This window comes from Pectinophora gossypiella, chromosome 8, assembly GCF_024362695.1.
Source record: "Pectinophora gossypiella chromosome 8, ilPecGoss1.1, whole genome shotgun sequence".
NCBI classification, from domain to species: Eukaryota; Metazoa; Arthropoda; class Insecta; order Lepidoptera; family Gelechiidae; genus Pectinophora; species Pectinophora gossypiella.
The window spans coordinates 2,828,556-2,847,367 of record NC_065411.1 but is presented as its reverse complement, the minus strand read 5'-3'; the positions used below and the strand labels follow the sequence as shown (position 1 = coordinate 2,847,367).

At 38.4% G+C, this 18,812-nt stretch overlaps 2 protein-coding genes across 2 annotated transcripts in view; one reads left to right on the top strand and one right to left on the bottom strand.

Annotated features, from left to right (window-relative positions):
* LOC126369097 (uncharacterized) overlaps positions 1-12,182 on the top strand; it is a 38,101-nt gene extending 25,919 nt beyond the window's left edge. Inside the window, exon 3 of the mRNA XM_050013389.1 lies at positions 10,182-12,182. Within this exon, the coding sequence (XP_049869346.1) occupies positions 10,182-11,951 (1,770 nt within the window). The 3' untranslated portion in view covers positions 11,952-12,182. The remainder of the gene's footprint in view (positions 1-10,181) is intronic.
* On the bottom strand, positions 6,245-7,797 carry LOC126368921 (uncharacterized). Its single transcript, XM_050013165.1, has one exon. It carries the CDS (start codon positions 7,698-7,700, stop codon positions 6,297-6,299), a length of 1,404 nt encoding a protein of 467 aa, XP_049869122.1. The 5' UTR covers positions 7,701-7,797; the 3' UTR covers positions 6,245-6,296.
* Positions 12,183-18,812: the final 6,630 nt, after the last annotated feature.

The window sequence follows — 18,812 nt, the reverse complement described above, 5'->3', positions numbered from 1 at the left end:
TATAGAAATTTTAATAATCAGTAATAAAATAATAATGATCATTTATATGAGATAGGTACCTAATAAAAATAAAAAATAACTCAATCTTAAGTGATTAGAATCGAGAAATCGCTTTTGGAAATGCAAATCATAATTGTTATTTTAAGATTGATGCCAAAATCGAATCGATATTTATTACAATTTTGCATGGGTCAATCTATGATAGGAAAAGATTTAGAATAATATTTTTGTGCACAAAAAGCGCTGTTATAAATAATTTATTAAGGAAAATATTTTGTTTTTATTCAATTTTAAGATGCTTGTACAAATACCTACTTGAATATTGATAAGTAGTAATACATACATCGGTACCGGCAAATATTCGTTGTACTGTTAATAATAATTTATAGTAGGAATAAAATAATAATGTTATATATTATACAAGGGTGCCCTATACTATACAGTATGACGATAAGGGGTGTTCCAACCAACATTACTGCAGCTAGGGTTGTAATTTTGGCGATTTTAAACATTTGATTCAATTTATGTCGCCAAAATTTTGTATGCCTCGCCTCGCTCCTAAAGGCATAAGTGCCTAAATTCTTTGCACGTTCATTGTTCCTGAAAACGTAGTAAACTTAAACGAGTGTACGCATAATGAGTATCCCAAACTCATTGTAGCGTAAAACTAACTTCAAAGTTCCTTCAAAACCACGACAATGGAAAATATAAACATATTTACGTAATTTTCTCACTCGGATTGGTCTCGGAACACTTCAGAATAAGGTATTTGATAAATATTATTATTACCATTATTAATAACACTTTATTAATAAAAATAATAACTTTTATTAAAACACTAGGCAGCGCGCAGCGTAGATAAGTCCTCTTGTTAATAACAGAGAAGCACTTACAATAATTATGCTTGTGGCAATAAAATAATTAAATAGGTAAGTAATTTGTTATTTCTAAATTATATTAAAACAAAGTTTATTTATTTAAAGGTCCAACGTATTGTTATAATAATTTATGATTTACCGATGTACTTAATTATTTATGTGTATAATTTTAACAGTTAATTGTTTTACTATTACGTGTTACCTCTATTGTAGATTAGTTTAGATTGTCTAATTAATAAAAGGCTGTGTATCAATGAGTTGTTTTTTTTTTAAATGTATACACTTTGGCACCATGTCACATTAACTTTTTTGACAAATTGAACTGTGTGCCTCACTAAATGTCAAATATGTTAGTGCGACAGAGTCCTAAAGTGGGTACATTATATTGCTCATGTCATGACATGACTGTACACGCTACGGTCTACCGAAGAAGTCTACCTGCTGGTAGACCGGACGTCTGTGGGACAGACTTGGGGGACTAAAAAGGTCACATTGACGCAATTAATCATTAAAAAAGTAATAAGTAATGCTATTTAACTTTTACGCAAATAAAAGTAAGTTCGCAATGTTTTTTTTTTTTGACGTGACTTATTGTAGATTTGCCGCAGATGGCATTAACTACTTGGCCGGACAAATGGGGAGCGCTGAAGGCTCTCACCCGGTACAACGTTTAAGACAACAGGCCTGAGGGTGCCCAGTTGGGCGCGAACCTCGGCTCAGGGCGTCGTCTGAGAGGAAAAATATTTGAAAGAATTAATCAACCCTAGTGGGTCGATAGCGATAAGCGCTGAATGAAGGAAATCGTCGACCACGCCGGCGGGGTCGGTATCGGGGTCCTGAAGTGTTTGGTGTCGCGAGCTGATTGGCTGCCTCTATGGCTAGAGTAATCGGGTCGTCGGGATCGTATATTACTATATTACGTCCTTCGGACGCCGATACTTTTCAGTACCGTCCCTAAGCGGGATGTATTTGGAAGCCGCAACTACCAGGGGATTTGGGAGGTGCGGAGCACAATCGAAAAAACGTTTGGAAGCTAATTTGAGCCATTGGGCAATGGTTGGCAGACCTAGGTCAATGTACAGACTTTCATTGCGAAGGAACCACGGAGCTCCCGTGGCTTTCCGCATGAAACGATTAGATCGCAATGTCAACAAATGTCAAATTGTAAGTAATATTGCTTTTTAGGTGAATTGCTACAATGTGGCCTTTGTTGTGCCTTGTGCAGTTTTTTGGATATTATGTTTTATGCAAATTTCGGAAGAATTTATTTCAGAGAAATATTTTCTTGTTTCATACTTTTTAGTGCGCGATTATTCTGTAGTCGGGTTTTAGTTTTTAAACTTATATTTGAATAATAAATACCTATGCAAATTCAAATATTAAACAAAATTCATAAAATAGTCCAAATATCAAGTATTACAAAAAAACTAACTAACTTAAAATTATTTAACCTAGAACCCACTCCGTGTCAAACCCGACCCAAAAGTGCCCATGACACTAGCAGCGTTATCGCGCTGGATTGCCACGGACAACCTCTGAGCCAAGTAAGACCCGGAGCGGGGGTCAAAGCCCTGCTCTCTAAAGCTACGGCCCACGTCCTTAAGGAATTGCTTCGCCTCCTCCCTCCAACAACCACACGTCTCCACCGCAAATGGAACAAAAATGTAGCCCCCCTGTAGCAAGGAGTACTTGGCATGCTTTAGGACAGCTGCTGCTTCGGCTGCCGCCCCTGCGGGCTGACTGGTTTTTAAACAAAATAATATAATTATTAACTACCACGTCAAAATAACCCGTCCTTCCCGATGTTTTAAGAGGTAAGTGATATTGTAAAAGTATTCTTTTTCCTTATTTTAAGTACCTACCTACTACTTTTTTAAAAAGGTAGTGGGTACGTTATTTTATTTCTTGCAATTTTCCTAAGAGGAAACTTATGGTTCAGGAGATTTTTTTTAACAATACTTACTTACTTATATACTTAGCTACAACCTACAATATTGAAAACTGGTTGATCCCTACAAAACAGGTTGCACAGTCACAAGTAACTCAACAACTTGCAGCGACTTTTGATACGAAGCCTTAAAATACTTTTTTATTTGAGAATAGGACTAAAATTGCTTTACTTTCAACGTTTTATTTAATAAAACGCGACATGATATTCGCCACGCTGATAAAATAGCTCTCCGTAAGCAATATGTTACTGAAACTATTAGGAGCGTAAAAATGTACCCACATACCTCTAGAAATCACTTCAATTAGAGATACTAAAATTACAAAGTAAGTTTGGTAATTTTCATTTGATTCGCTCCCAAATTTAATATAATATTTCCACAAGATTTCGACCTCAGCTCCATGGTCCAGTGGTTGAGCGTTATGCTCACGATCCGGAGGTCCCGGGTACGAATCCCGGTGGGGACAAATCACAAAAATCACTTTGTGATCCCTAGTTTGGTTAGGACATTACAGGCTGATCACCTGATTGTCCAAAAAGTAAGATGATCCGTGCATCGGATGGCACGTTAAGCCGCTGGTCCCGGTTATAACTTACTGATGTAAATACGTAGTCGTTACATGAGTCATGTCAGGAGCCTATGGAGTAATAACCCTGACACCAGGGTTGATGGGGTTGGTAATCCACCTCACAATCCACACGATAGAAGAAGAAGAATAAGATTTCCGCAAATAAACAAAACACTGTTCACCGTCAAAACAGAATTTGCAACTATTTGATGCTTAATGGAATTGACCGTGTACTAGGTACAAGATAATTATGAAAAAAAAGGTCTTTTTTCTGTTCCACATCCATAATAGAAAACAGAAATGAGAATCTTTTAATCAATGTAATTATAATAGGTAAACTTGTTGAAGGTCAATTTCTATCTACATCATTTCGCAAGGTGTTATAGCTGAGAAGAAGAAATGACAAGAAACTGCAACAGCAACATATCTTTTAAATCAATGCATACTTGTAATGTATAGGTAATGTATACCTATACATTACAAGTTATTTAATAACTAAAGGAACACATTTAATACCGGGCATTTTTATCATTTAAGTGATCATTAATCTTATAATAAGCTTTTTTACAGAAGGTAAGCTTCACATGAGCTTTAAATTTATTTTCTAATAAATTCAAAATATTATATGGTATTTTATTGTAAAAAAGGTGTGCGTTACCTTAAAAAAAATAAATTTACAGGGTGTTAGTGACATCGTAACGAATTCTCAGGAGAATGATTCAGACCATGATTCTGAGTTAATATCAAGTGGAGTGAATTTTTCGTCGCAAAATTCATGACTTTTTTTAATTTTCTTTAATTATTTTCAATTTTATACTTTTGCGATGGAAATACCACTTGACATTAACTCAGGATAATCAGCTGCATCGTCCCCCTCAGTATTCGTTACGATGTCACTTACACCCCGCACAAGTACATACAGTAGCCATACAAGTAGGTATGGATGTTAGTGACACCGTAACGAATACTGAGGGGGATGATTCAGACCATGATTCTGAGTTGATATCAAGTGGAATTTTCAGTCTGAATATTCAAGAAATTTTGTGCTTTTTTTAAATTATTTTCAGTTCCATACTTTTGCGACGGAAAATTCACTGCCTCAATCACCCCTCAAAGTTTTCGTTACAATGTCACTAACACCCTGTATATATACGGTCGAATTGAGAACCTCCTCCTTTTTTGAAGTCGGTAAAAAGATGAATTTAATTTACTTAATCTATAGCTAACAGCTGCATTACTTAGCAACATCCTAGTAACCTTTGGGGATTACCTGTCGGTGTTAAGTTGAGCGAATATCTTAAGGAAACTGTCGTTAACTATTATGTCATTCATTTCTGTATGTTAGGTAAGAACAATTGCAGGTAATTGTGTTTCCCGTGCTGTAGCGGAATAAAATACTACCACTTCAAACTCTTCCTGTGAATGTTGTACAAGGTGACTTGAAATTGAACAAAGTACCGAAATACGTAGATAAAATTATCTAGGTTTATTTTCCCGGCGGGCGTGTATGAAGCGATAGATAAATGAAGAGAAAGGACGTGTGTCAGGATTGAAACAAATGGAATCCCATTAAGACATGGTTTCGGCCTTAATTTCGAAAAAAAAGCTAAGACTTGGCTTCGGCCTTAATTTTGAAAACAACCTGAGACTTGACTTCGGTCTTAATTTTGTAAAAATACGCCAGACTTGGTTTTAGCCTTCTATGAATTGGTGAACTTGCGACAACAAACACTTCAGAACCCAGTTACCCACCCCGCCGGCGTGGTCGACGATTTTCCTCATTCTGCATTTACCGCTATCGACCCACTAGTGTCAACTAAATCGTTTAAATACAATTCTCTCACACGACGTCCTGAGCCTAGGTTAGCCTTATATGACGTTACAGTTTTATTAGTATTACAAGTCACTCGTTTCGTTTAATTTTAGCAAATCATCTTCGCACTGACTTCTGTGTGTAGTGGGGACAATCGATTTGAATATAATCATGAACTTTGCACTATTTATTTATTTTCTTCACGCTCACGCTACGATAAGCGCTGCATAGGAGAGCAGGGTGAAGTTTTAAAATTGCCTTTATGCCTAGTCTTCTTCTAGTGTGTGGGTTGTGAGCTGGTAACCGCAAGTTTTACAAGACAACTTATTAAATAAGTAGATGTAATAATGGATATTATCATAATCAACGTAGAGTATGAACTTGTGTGGTTCCTCTTTACGTAAGTAGTTTTTTCTACGCTTCCATCGTACGAATTTAAATTACGCCATCTAGCGATAAATCTATGTAACAATATGTTTACACACAGCATTGTCGTTTAGATGGCGTATTATTTACTCAGTTGTAGTATTTGTTCCGCCGTCGTTTACTAGATGGCAGTGCAAGTCCTGAAACTGAGACTGCACAGAGAAAAATAAATAGTCGTATGGGCAAAGCTACAAAAAATCACATGAAAACTTGCAACGAACCTTAATATGTCTAGATTTATTTTTCTCTGTGCTATGAGGAAGATGAATCGTGTTATCGCCCGCCCATTAGAACAGACGCAATCAAATAAGTATTTAAAAAAGATGGCGTATATGTTGAACAAAAATGGCGGTCGTCAGGTACAATTAGAGTCAAAAGTGTATATTCCGCGGTTGCCCGCAAAATTAAAAAATCTTTGATGTACATAATTACCATCGCGCAACGTACATCGGATTATTAAAAAAAAACGTTAATTGTGGTATGGGATAAATTAAACACGATATTTTATTTATTTATTTTATTTTATTTAAGGAAAACCAACAGTTATTAGAAAAAATAAGAAATAATTGAATTAAATAAACCTAAATAAAATCAGATCAGTGCAGTCATTTTCACTCATTGGCTTGATGATATTGATAAATAATGTAAAAAAAATACAGACGTTAATTAGCAGGCTCCTGCTTTATTGACTCTACTTTGACAAATTCCACTTCCATATGATCTCCGAGAGGTATGAGACCAGAACTTGAACTAGGAGGTGCGACATCACCTTCTGTATCAGTTGACGAATCCGCTTCGGAATCACTGCTGTCAGAATCTCCACTTCGAATCCCCAGTTCATCCGTCATTTCGTCGATAACGTGGTCGCTTTTGATATAAGCTTCTTCAATTGCCCTGACTTTGTCGCACAGCCTTTTCCAATCACACGGCCTGATCGCGGTTACTTTTTCCTTTATCAACTCTACGACATAAGGTGCATTACATCGTATATTGTTGCTGCTTACGTAAGCCTTTATAGCTGCCCATACCATTTCTATGGGATTCAAATCTAAATGATTGGGTGGCAGGCGAAGTACATCGTGACCATGTTCGTTAAGAATCTTGTCAATGCTATATGTTTTGAAGCGGTCTTTGTTACTTTTTATTAATTGATATAATTGAGGTTTTAACATATCAGGCGTAAATGGTATTCCATGTTTTGAAAGCCAAGTCTGCATATCAGTTTTCTTCGTATTCTCGTTTGGTGCTACATCATATTCTTTGTTATGATATGTGGCATTGTCTAGAACCAGAATTGATTTTGGGGGGAGATTTGGTAGTAATTGAGTCCGGATCCACTTCTCGTAAGTTTCAAAGTTCATAACGCCGCGATTGTCACCGGACTCTGTCCCTGATTTGAACGTCAACAAGGCGTTAGGCACGAAACCAGCTTCTGATCCCGCATGTACAATGACAGCACGCTGCGTCTTTGATACTGGCTTTTTTAAACCTTTGGTGGTCCCATCTGTCTCTGATATATGAGTGGCGTGAACGTATGACTCATCTGTATATATAATTGGTCTGTTTTGTTGACGGTATTGACGTAGTTTTTGTAAATAATTTATTCTTAATAGTCGGATGGCTGATTTTTCTATTAAAACTTTTTTATTATTCTCGGTGGTTTTCCATTTAAAGCCTAGTTCCTTTATGATCCGCCGTAGACTTTTCTCAGAACCTTGAAAATTTATGTCGGAACGAAATTTTGCACGCAATTTAGCAAGGGTCGGCAATTCGTTTTCAATGAGAAAATTATGTATACACCGTTTAATCACCCCCTTGTCAAAACTGTTGATTCCTGTCACTGGTCTCACACTGTTTCTTTTCTTACCGGGAGTCCTAAATGCAACGACACCATCTGATTTTTTACTTTCTTTTATAATTCTTCTGACGGTGGACACGGATTTATTTGTAGCTTCCGCTGTTTTTTTATGAGAATCGGTTATATTATTTTGTTTTAAAAAATAGTTAAAAACGTCGAATAACATTCTTCTCTCTTGTCCCTTTAAAGTAGGTTGTGAACGCGGCATGTTCTTAACAAAATTAAATGGGCACACTATACAAGTTTAACAAACAACTTTGTACGCGATTGTACTCGTAGCGAAGAACGTACACCGGTGTTGTGGGTTAGGAAGCGACTGCCGCCTGCGCGAGGACATGCGGGGGTTAGCGTCCCTTTATTTTTGTCTATGCTTCCATCGTATAACTCCCGGCAAACTTCTTGAGCATCGAGTGTCGTAGTGGGGGAAAGTTCGCGCACGTACACTTCCGTGCAAAAAAAAACGAACTTTTGATTATTTTCTTAACTTCATTAAAAAAAAAAAACAATTATTATATTATTTAATTATGTAAATAAAACTAAACTTATATTATTATAGTTTATTAAAACTTATATTATATTTTTTAAGCAATGACATGTGTTTTTTGTAATACTTATTTATTTATGACAATAAATGGAATAGTTATTTACTTCATTGAATAAAAAATATTATATTATTATATTTAATAAAAAACTAATCGTCAGTTAAGTATGATATTCCTTCCATGAGGTTGAAACCAGCAATACCAGAGCTAGTGCTAGGTTTTGGATCTGTAGACATAGACCTCGTGCTAGTAACTAATTCTTAAACTTAAACAAATGAGTAATAACAAAAAGAAACTAACAAAAGAGCAATAACAAAAAGTGATAGTTTCACTGCACGCAAGTGTATTCGGGAGTCAAAGGGACGAAGACAAGAGTGCGCGGGGGAAGTATCCACTGATCTACCCATAGCCGGTCGATGCGGGACTCACCCGCCCCCGCGCCCCGTACCGCACCACCAAAGAGATCTAAAATTCGGTTGTGCGAAGTCAAGGTCGATGATCAAGAAGTTTTCCGGAACCTAGGTATATGAATGAACTATGATATGAATTTAAACTACGCCATCTAACGATAAATTTATGTATTTACTTTACAATCTAAATATATAAAAGGAGAAACTGACTGACTGACATATCAACGCACAGCCTAAATGGCTAAACGTAGGCACTTGAAATTTGGAAGGGACGTAGCTTAGGTACCGTAGAGATGCACTAAGAAAGGAATTCCCGGAATTCCTACGGGAACGGGAATTAGCGGGAAAATCCTTTTGTATGGAAAATCTAAACCGCTTTAGTTAGACGCTTGAAATTTGGCATGCAGGTACCTTAGTTAACTTAAAGCTTAGTTGCAACAGGATATTGCAAAATTCCCACGGAAACGGGAGTTAGCGGGAAAAAACATTTGTATGGAAAAATCGAAACCGCGTAAGATAGATGTTTTCAATCTAGCATGCATGCATACCTTAGTAAATATAAAGTTTAGTTATGGCTGTATTTTGAAAAATGGGAGTTAACGGGGAAAAAAAATTGTATGAAAAAGTCTAAACTGCATAAGTTGATGCTTGAAATTTGATATGCACTCCCACACACACAAAGATCTCTCTTTTATAACACGCCACGCGGACGAAGTCCCGGGCAAAAGCTAGTTTACATATATAATTGTGTTGTGGGTAGTTAGTTACTTTTAGTATACATATGTATATGTTTTATTGCAATCATATACCCTACATTTCTCATCTTTGAGAATTAATATCAAAAACAGCAAACGCGTTGATGTTTTTGTATGAAGGTACTCTGAAAGCCAAATGCATATCATATGCATTGTTTTGTGAATATTTGCGTATTATTAATTAAATTAACACTGTTTTAGTGTATGTCATTGTACTAAATCGAGCTGGTTACGGTTAAGAACTGTACAAAAACCGTTAAGTTGCGAATAGCATACTAATTATTCAATTAAAATATCCCGGCCCAAGTCGCGAATGTCGAAGTCTAAAAAATACACTTTAAGTAAGTACTTACTTACACTTTCGTGAATCAGATTTTTTATTCCAACAATGATTTATCAATGACCATTGCATTATTTCCAGAAAATAATCGATAACTTGTTTCATGTTGTATCATAATCATACAAAATTCATAATCGAATCATAATCGAAGCGGTTGGGTTTCAAAATAATTAATTATCTTCAGTTGTGTTGTGTGTGTTGTATCAGTGACGCAACGTTACGTAGTACGCATGCGTCGCGCTCAGCTGTGCGGCATAGATAATCTGTTTACTTTTGTACACGCCAACCGTCAGTTTGACAGCTCGGCTCGGCCGAGGCACGTGTCTTTACTAGTACTAGTCGTATCTATTTGCCACGAGCTCCCGTTGTTACAATCTTAACGGCCTTGAGCGTGACCTAAATCGATTGTCTCCCATTCGACATAATACTTTATCCCAGTGAAAGCGCTGCGTCCGTTCATTTGTTGTGGTTGAGTGTATCAGTGATGGGATGCGCGGGACTCGCGCGATGAGCGACACACTTCGCCATGGCTGGTAGCTTATTAGCGGTCGCAGGCCGCACGCGCGGCCACTCGCCCCGCAACGCCGGCGCTGCTCCCACGCCCCACCTATGTTCCCCGCGCGCTCGACACGGCGCGTATAGTGTTCGACTAAAAGCTCGCAAGTGACAGCGATGATGGCGCGGCTGTTGCTGCCGCGCGTGTATCCTGTGTTGGGCCTGCTTGGGGCGTACGCGCATGCCATCATCGTCGTTCCCGCGTGCAACTCCTCCATCTACTGCCGCGGCGATCTCTTACACAGAGTCCAACTAGCCCGCGTATTCCCCGACTCTAAAACATTCGTCGACATGAAACTAGTTAAAACCGAACAAGAAACCCTAGCCGACTTCGCCGCGTTTATGCGTAATACGAACCAGAATCCATCCCGAGCGGAACTCACTGCATTCGTCAACGCACACTTCTTGGAAGGAAAAGAACTTGAAGATTGGAACCCGCCCGATTTTAATCCTGACCCGCCGATGTTGAACAATATTGTGGATCCCCAACTGCGACAATTTGCGAAAGCAGTGATCAGTATATGGGCTAGGCTGGGCAGAAAAGTCAACCCTGATGTTTTAAAAAATCCGGATCTCTACAGTTTTATTCCTGTGCCAAATGGATTTATTGTTCCCGGAGGACGATTCAAGGAACTGTATTACTGGGATTCTTTTTGGATATTAAAGGGACTTATCATTTGTAACATGTTGGACACGGCGAGAGCCATGGTTGAGAACTTGCTGCATCTGGTTGACACGATTGGATACGTGCCCAATGGAAGTCGAATATACTACCTGGGTCGCAGTCAGCCGCCGCTGCTCGCGGCGATGGTCTCCAGCTACTTCTCAGCGACTAGAGATGTCGCCTGGCTCAAGCGGCATCTCCCCACTGTAGAAAAAGAACTTGAATTTTGGCTAAGCAGAAAGAAAGTTACTGTCGAAGTTAAAGGAAAGAAATACATGCTGCTTCGTTATTATAACAATCCTAAAAGTAAAGGCCCACGACCGGAATCGTACTACGAGGACTACACTGTGGCTCAGAAGTTGAAGACGGAAGCAGAGCGAAACCTGTTCTATAACGAGATGAAGAGTGGAGCGGAGAGCGGGTGGGACTTTTCGTCGCGGTGGTTCGTCACCGCCGGCAAGGACGTGATGGGCAACCTCACCGATGTGCACGTCAGTCGCATCCTGCCAGTCGATCTCAACGCCATATTCGCTGGAGCTCTCCAACTGGTTGGTGATTTCCGGAGCAAATTGAACGACAGACGCGAGGCGCTAAAGTGGTACGGCCTGGCCAAGTACTGGAGGACTGCGATAGAGCAGGTGATGTGGGACGAGAGTGACGGGGTATGGTATGACTACGACGCGCAGGCGCGGGCGTTGAGGAAGCACTTCTACCCGAGCTGCGTCACTCCGCTGTGGGCGGGAGCTGTTGAGAACTACGACAGCCCGAAGTACGCGTCACGCCTGGTCAGGTACCTCATGTCTTCTGGAGCGTTCGACTTCCCCGGTGGCGTGCCGACGTCCATCATACACTCGGGGGAGCAGTGGGATTACCCTAACGCGTGGCCGCCCCTGCAGAGCATCATAATACTGGGGTTGGATATGTCCGGCTACGAAGAGGCGAAGAAACTTGCGAAAGAACTGGCGACGCACTGGATCCGCGCGAACTACATCGGTTATACGACGTTTCAGAAGATGTTTGAGAAGTATAGTGCGGTGCAGCCGGGACACCAGGGCGGTGGCGGGGAGTACATGGTGCAAGATGGCTTCGGATGGACCAACGGAGTAGTTCTCGAACTGTTGCAAAGATATGGAAACGACGTTCATTTAGATGCACAACCAAAATCTATACCTTTCGTGGAACAAATCGTGTGAATATTGAAGACAAAAGACCGTTAAAAAGTAATTATTATGTTGTCCTACTTAAAATCTGTATAAATTATTAATTAGTTGTAAGATTAGTGTAAGTGTAAAAACTTGTACAGTGAAGTATTCAATATGTATAAGTGTTAAGCTAAATATGTGATATTTGATGTCATGTGCTGACATTGTAGAGTATTCTACAAAGTAGTAAGAATAATAAATACTTACATAAATTAAGTTGAATGGAAATAATGTTATTGATTATTTACAACCTTTTTAAAGAGAACACACTCATCTAATGTGAAAACTACGCTAACTAATAGTGATAAAATGTTCGTACTTTTACACACTCTACCCTTATAAAAACAAATCAAATTTTCCTGACAAGATTTTCAAAATTGTACCTACTAAAAAGAAAACGTTTTAGCAATATAAACATCTATCTACGTAACTACTTTTTGCAGTTATCGTAGAAGATTATTGGAAATACAAATAGGTACTCTACAAGTCAAATAATTAGGCCAAAAACCCTACCCTATAAAAACAAAATACGAAAATACATAAAATTATTTCACATCACAGATCAAATCGTTAATATAACTTTAGTTATTTGTCTCTTATTTAATTAATAGGAGGAAGTATGTTATCAATGTCCGCAGTAATACATGAGTGTGTAATAGTAATAATTGATGTCAGTGTACTTTATTATTATTATTCAATAATAATAATAGCGATAGAAATGGCCGAATAACTCAGCGAAACCAAGTTTACGGCGAAATGTTAAATATGTACATAAATACATGCATATATTCGCTACCATAGTCTATGCTGTTCTGGGAGCAAAAAAAAACAACACATTTAGCTGCCTGGCTTCCCGGGCATGTCGAATAACCCATCAGGGAATCTCTGTCGGTAGTAACGACTTTCCCGGGAAGATAGCCGCTAAACGCTATGTTTAATATCTCTCACAGAGACTGGCCCCGATTCTTGCAGACACCTAATTTTATTTTAAGTACTTACACTCGTCATTTTCTTATCCACCGAAAACAAGCCGAAAAGGAAAGGGACGGGAGATTGACAACTATTATTTTTAAAATTAATAACTCGAGCGAATTGTGTAGGCATCTCGCTGTTATGCAACCCGATTCACGTGTGCTGTCAACTTAACTCAGGGTTTTTAAAATTCCTGCCTAAAATTGACGTGTGTTTCATAAATGTTATGCCTGTCGATTATCCGTCCCTTTCCTTTTCGGCGGATAGGAAAATGACAGGTATAACTTAAAATATAATTAGCTACAGTACAGGAATCAGCACCATTATCCCCTAGCGTTATCCCATTTTCCCAGAGTCCGCTTGCCTAACCTGAAGGTTTGACAGGGATAAAGATTACGGAGGATGCTTACTTACGTATATTTAAATATTATCTCTCACAGTCGTAAAATATAAATAGATTAGTTTCTTACGCGTGCTTTTATTATCACTATAGTAGGCATAAATAAAAACAACGCGAGAAAGATAAGATAATGCCAGACAGTAATGCGGAAATTACGATTTGTTAACTTAACATAACATAAGCTCACATCTACCTATATCTCAATCGAGGTAGTCAGAGGTATGATCACGAGCACTAATATGTATACACTTTGAAACCATGTCATATTAACTTTTTTGACAAATGAAACCGTAAGTATCATTAAATGTCAAATATGATAGTGCGACAGGGTTCTAAAGTGGGTACATGATATTGCTCATGACTGTACATCCATCGTAAGATGAACTAAGTAGCCACACTTCACCGAGCTGATAGGTGGTAAGCCGTATCGCCATCTATAATAGTGTATTAGTGAAAAAATAATGTATTGTAATTAAATATAATTAGTACGTAACAATCTGGTGTACTTCTTTTTTTGGCGTTGGCCGGACAAATGGGGAGAGCTGAAGGCTCTCGCCCAGGCGCTGGTGTACCACAGCTGTTCTTACGAGTAAGTACAGGGTTAAAATGGCCACATCGAAGCAATTCATCTAAGAAAGCAATATTGCTAAATATTTGAAATTTGTTTGCATTGCGCACTTAGTTTTATTATGCGCAAATGTCAAATTGCAATATTGCTTTTTAGATGAATTGCTTCGATGTGGCCATTTTAACCCCCCTGTTGAATTATCAATGCTTGTAGATAAATGATATTTAAACCCTAAGAGAAGACCTGCGCTCACATGTCTATGCGAATAAATTAAGTATTATTATTTTTTAATCTTTTTATTAAATATTTCGCAAACACATACGGTATTCTCAGTTTCACATACATCGCTTGGGACATACAGTGGGCGTATACAACAGTCGATACAAAACTCGCAAGGTATTTATAAATGACGGTATTTGTATAAGAAGCAGGTATTGAAATGTGAAGCGGATTGTATCTGATATCACATAAAGATTATATTATTATCAGATGTGCTAACAGCACCTGAGAGATATTTAATATGAGACAGGGTCGGCCTCAGGGCCCTCAGGATTGCGTTTCTAAACTAGTTTTTGCGATCTTTACGACTCTATTCATATAGCCATAGAGGCGGCCAACCAGCTCGTGACAACCTTCCAAACCTTGATACTGACCCCATCGGCGTGGTCGACGATTACCATTCATTCATTATCATTCAGCGCTTATCGCTATCGACAAACCAGGGTCGATTAATTCTTTCAAATTATCATCTATTCAGATGACGCTCTGAGCCGAAGTTCGCGTCCAACTGGGCTTGTTCGCCTTCTCTTTAATTCATTCCTTGTAAGCTCTCCTTGGTCTTCCCCTTCCTCTCTTTCCCTCTATTTTCCCTTTTTAATAAATTAATTGTGTCTTATTAAGTGTCTAATCATCTTGACTCTTCTGTCCTCAACCTTAATTAATTAAAATTGTTGTCAATGAAATCCAACCCTGTACATTAACGCTGTAATAGACATACCACAAATGTTTTTAGACAATTAAAATGTAATGCTTAATAGGTTGTAGGTACTTAAATAATGCTGATATCGCATTAGCAAATCAATATTTTATTTACTTACTGACATAGTAAGTAGGATAGTAGGTAAGCACGTTGCCTAGATCTGGGTAATTAAATAAATTATGTTTGTTCCTAAGCGCATCACTTAAGAATGGCTATACAGGGTGTTAGTGACATCGTAACGAAAACTTTGAGGGATGATTCAGACCATGATTCTGAGTTGATATCATGTGGAATTTTCAGTCGCAAAAGTATGGAACTGAAATTGATTAAAAACACACTAAAATTTTCATGAATTTTCCGACAAATGTCATGTCAATCATTCCGGTCTGAATGATCCCTCTCAGTATTCGTTACGGTGTCACTATACCTATTTGTCTTGCTACCTTTTACTTGTACAGGGAGTAAGTGACGTCGTAACGAATACTGAGAGGGATGATTCAGCTCATTATTGTGAGTTAATATCAAGTGCAAGCGCATTGGAGCAGCGTGGTGGAGTATGCTCCATACCCCCTCCGGTTGATTGAGGGGAGGCCTGTGCCCAGCAGTGGGACGTATATAGGCAGTTTATGTAATATCAAGTGGAATTTCCTTGTGTCTTAAATCTGTTGAATAATGACAGACACCCGTCGTCTTAAATTATGCTGGGGTGCTGGGGTACACAAGAATTTGGGGCCCTTTTGGAAAGTAAACAAAACAAACTTTACAAACATTTTTATAATCAATATATTCTTTATTTCATTAATCATATTAGTTTGCTGTTGGTTTCTTGGTTCATTATTCAACCGTAAAAATACGAAGTATCTTACGTAAGGTTAGAAATTATTTCATATCGTACTTGCAAAAAATATTATATGCCCGACTTTTTTGAGAATTAGATCTGTAAGTAAGAAATTATCGGTCTTTCGAGGCCTCCTGAGGATGGGCACGACCTACGACTGCCCTTATGGTAAAAACGGTATTGCAGATACCTTAAGTATATGTATATTCGAAGGGGCCACGGGTCGATTCATTTCCTTTTCAAATGAAAGGAGAAAGTCATTTCACAACCTTGTCACAACACACCATATACTTGTCAGTTACGTGTCAGTTACCTACATTGTAAAATCATGTATTATTTAACACGTGAAATGAATGAAAAATGTTTTTATTACCAGAAAACAATACAATGAGGCACATAAAATAGGATGGGTACTTACTTATATTAAAAATATATCCAAATGAACAGAGGTTCCCAAACTAGGCGGAGCCTGTATCTTGGGAAACCGTGAAACTTGGGAAAAAGTGGTTACCTATACCTATGTGATGTTGGCGCATAGTTTGCCAAAGGAAACTGCACTAATACTTATAATAGTTGTCAATGTTGCACATTTTATTCAAATATCACATATCGAATTAAAAAGGGACACTCAATTAGGGACAATTACGGACATTTCAGGTTACGTTACCCAAAAAATATAGATAGCACTGTACAGAGTTGCCTTCGTTTAACCTTCTAATTTCATGAATAACAGACATAATATATGGATCTTTTATTTTAGTTTATGGGTAAGTATAAATGATGACCCTTGTTGTTACACCCAGGTACAATTCATCAAAACAAAGTGAAGCAATAAAAACACTTATCTTCTGTTCTTCTTATCGTGTGGGTTGTGAGGTGGAATACCAGCCTCATCAACCCTAGTGTCATGGCCTTTAACATAGCTCATGTAACGATTACTCACTTACATCAGTAAATAGTTATCGGGACCAACGGATTAACGTGCCTTCCACGGATCATCTTACTTTCGTATGTCGTAACTGTGATAATGTGATATGTTCCCACCGGGATTCGAACCCGGGGCCTCCGGATCGTGCGAGTTAATAAATACACTAATGGGCCAGGTCTCCAGGTGTTATCCGATGAGGTAAATTTCACTGAAAAGATGACAATTTTTAACTGACTCCTACACAAAACGCTCCAGGATTAGGTGAGGCAACCCTATTTTTTAGAAAGCCTATTCAAGCAGTGACAACTATAAACTGTTTCCATCGTGGTAGTCCATGACGTAGGGTTTGCTACGGTCCGCTCTCGTACTATATTACTTGTCTCTAAGGTTTTATAAGAGTAATCGACATTTTCATCACCCACGTTACGTTACAGTTTACTACGCCCACGTTACATCGAGTTCCAGTATTGATTGACCTGTATTTGTAGTCATCTGTGATAAGATAAGGGATTTCATAGAAGCGGTAGGTAACTACATGAAACACGAGGCACCAGACACGCTGTACTATGGAATTTTACATACACGGTGTTAGTGACCATGATTCTGAGTTTAAATTATTTTCAGTTCTATACGTATACTTTTGCGACGGAAAATTCCACTTGATATCAGCTCAGAATCGTAGTCTGAATCATCCCTCAAAGTTTTGGTTACAGTTACAATGTCACTAAAACCTGTATATCACAACCTTTAACACATTTGTTCTTACTGTCCTGTTTTATCTAATCCAGTTTCTCCGGTTGATTGAGGGGACGCCTGTCCCCAGCAGTGGGACGTATAGGCATCTGTTTATGTTTTTGATTTATCTAGTAACGGCCTCCGTGGCCCGGTGGTGGAGCGTTGGGCTCACGATCCGGAGGTCCCGGGTTCGAATCCCGGTTGGGACATATCACAAAAATCACTTTGTGATCCCTAGTTTGTTTAGGATATTACACCTGATTGTCCAAAAAGATCACCTGATTGTCCAAAAAGTAAGATGAACCAACACCCTGTATATTTATTGGCGCGTCAATTAATTAATTGTGTAACGTCTTCATGAATAGTTGTCTATTATTATTACTAAGTAAGTACTTAATATTGCAATTTGTTAATTATGCAGTAGACATTTCTGTTGGTACGTATTTCACAGCAGCGGTCAGAATTTGCGGCATAGTCAGCAATACATTATATGAGCCATCACTGTATTTTAAGGAAATAACTAAGGAATGTGGTATTTAATGTCATCGTCGACCTGGGATAGACATTTAGGAGTCGCCGTCGCCGCACACGGCTTGGATGATATATGATGATGATGATTTAAGATTTAACGAATAGTTTGTTAGGACCTGAACACCGCGACTAAAACAAGTAATTGAATTAGAAATACTCACGTGACTATACTGCATAATATACAATCGTTGCATACCATTGTACAGTAACAAAGCTCTACTTACTGAAGAAGTATTTTATAGGACATCGACTTTGAGCTGGGGTGTAGTACTATATATATCTACAATATAATGTTTACATCTTGTAATACAAGTTTTTATGTAATAAATAAATAATAAGTAGTCTATGTACGTATATAATAATATATATTATATATTAGTAATAAGTATACATTCAATTTACTTGTAACTCATAGTTAGCAATTATTTATTGCGTGTTAACACCGGCCCACTGAGTATCTTTCTTTGGGATAAGGTCGCCTATGCTTTATGTAAGGATAAATTATGTGTTTTCCTTTGTATTTTAAAGCAATAAGGAGTATACAAACAAACAACCCGTTATAATCTCCGGTAAAGTAGTTGATACCAGCTTAGGTACACACCTAGAATAAGCCACGAGAAAAATAGAAAATCCGTCACAACCCATTGCTTCCCACAAACATTTCCTTACCAAAAACCCGTCCTTGCCGCGGGAGTGGGCGCCTCTGACTTCAGTAGGCCGGGCCGGAGTGAGATGGTGGCTGAATTCGGATAGGGACCCAGACCTACGGGGTATAAATTTCAATCCTTCCCCAGGGATACGGGTGAAGACCTCAACGGTTGCCGAGGCGGAGATAGGAGCCATCGGTACGGCAATGTGAGACGGAAGTGGTAAGTCACAGGGATTGTAACCTGGAACCTGA

Excerpts from the sequence above, each read along its gene's own strand:
- LOC126368921 (XM_050013165.1), bottom strand. The coding sequence starts at position 7,700 with ATGCCGCGTTCACAACCTACTTTAAAGGGACAAGAGAGAAGAATGTTA.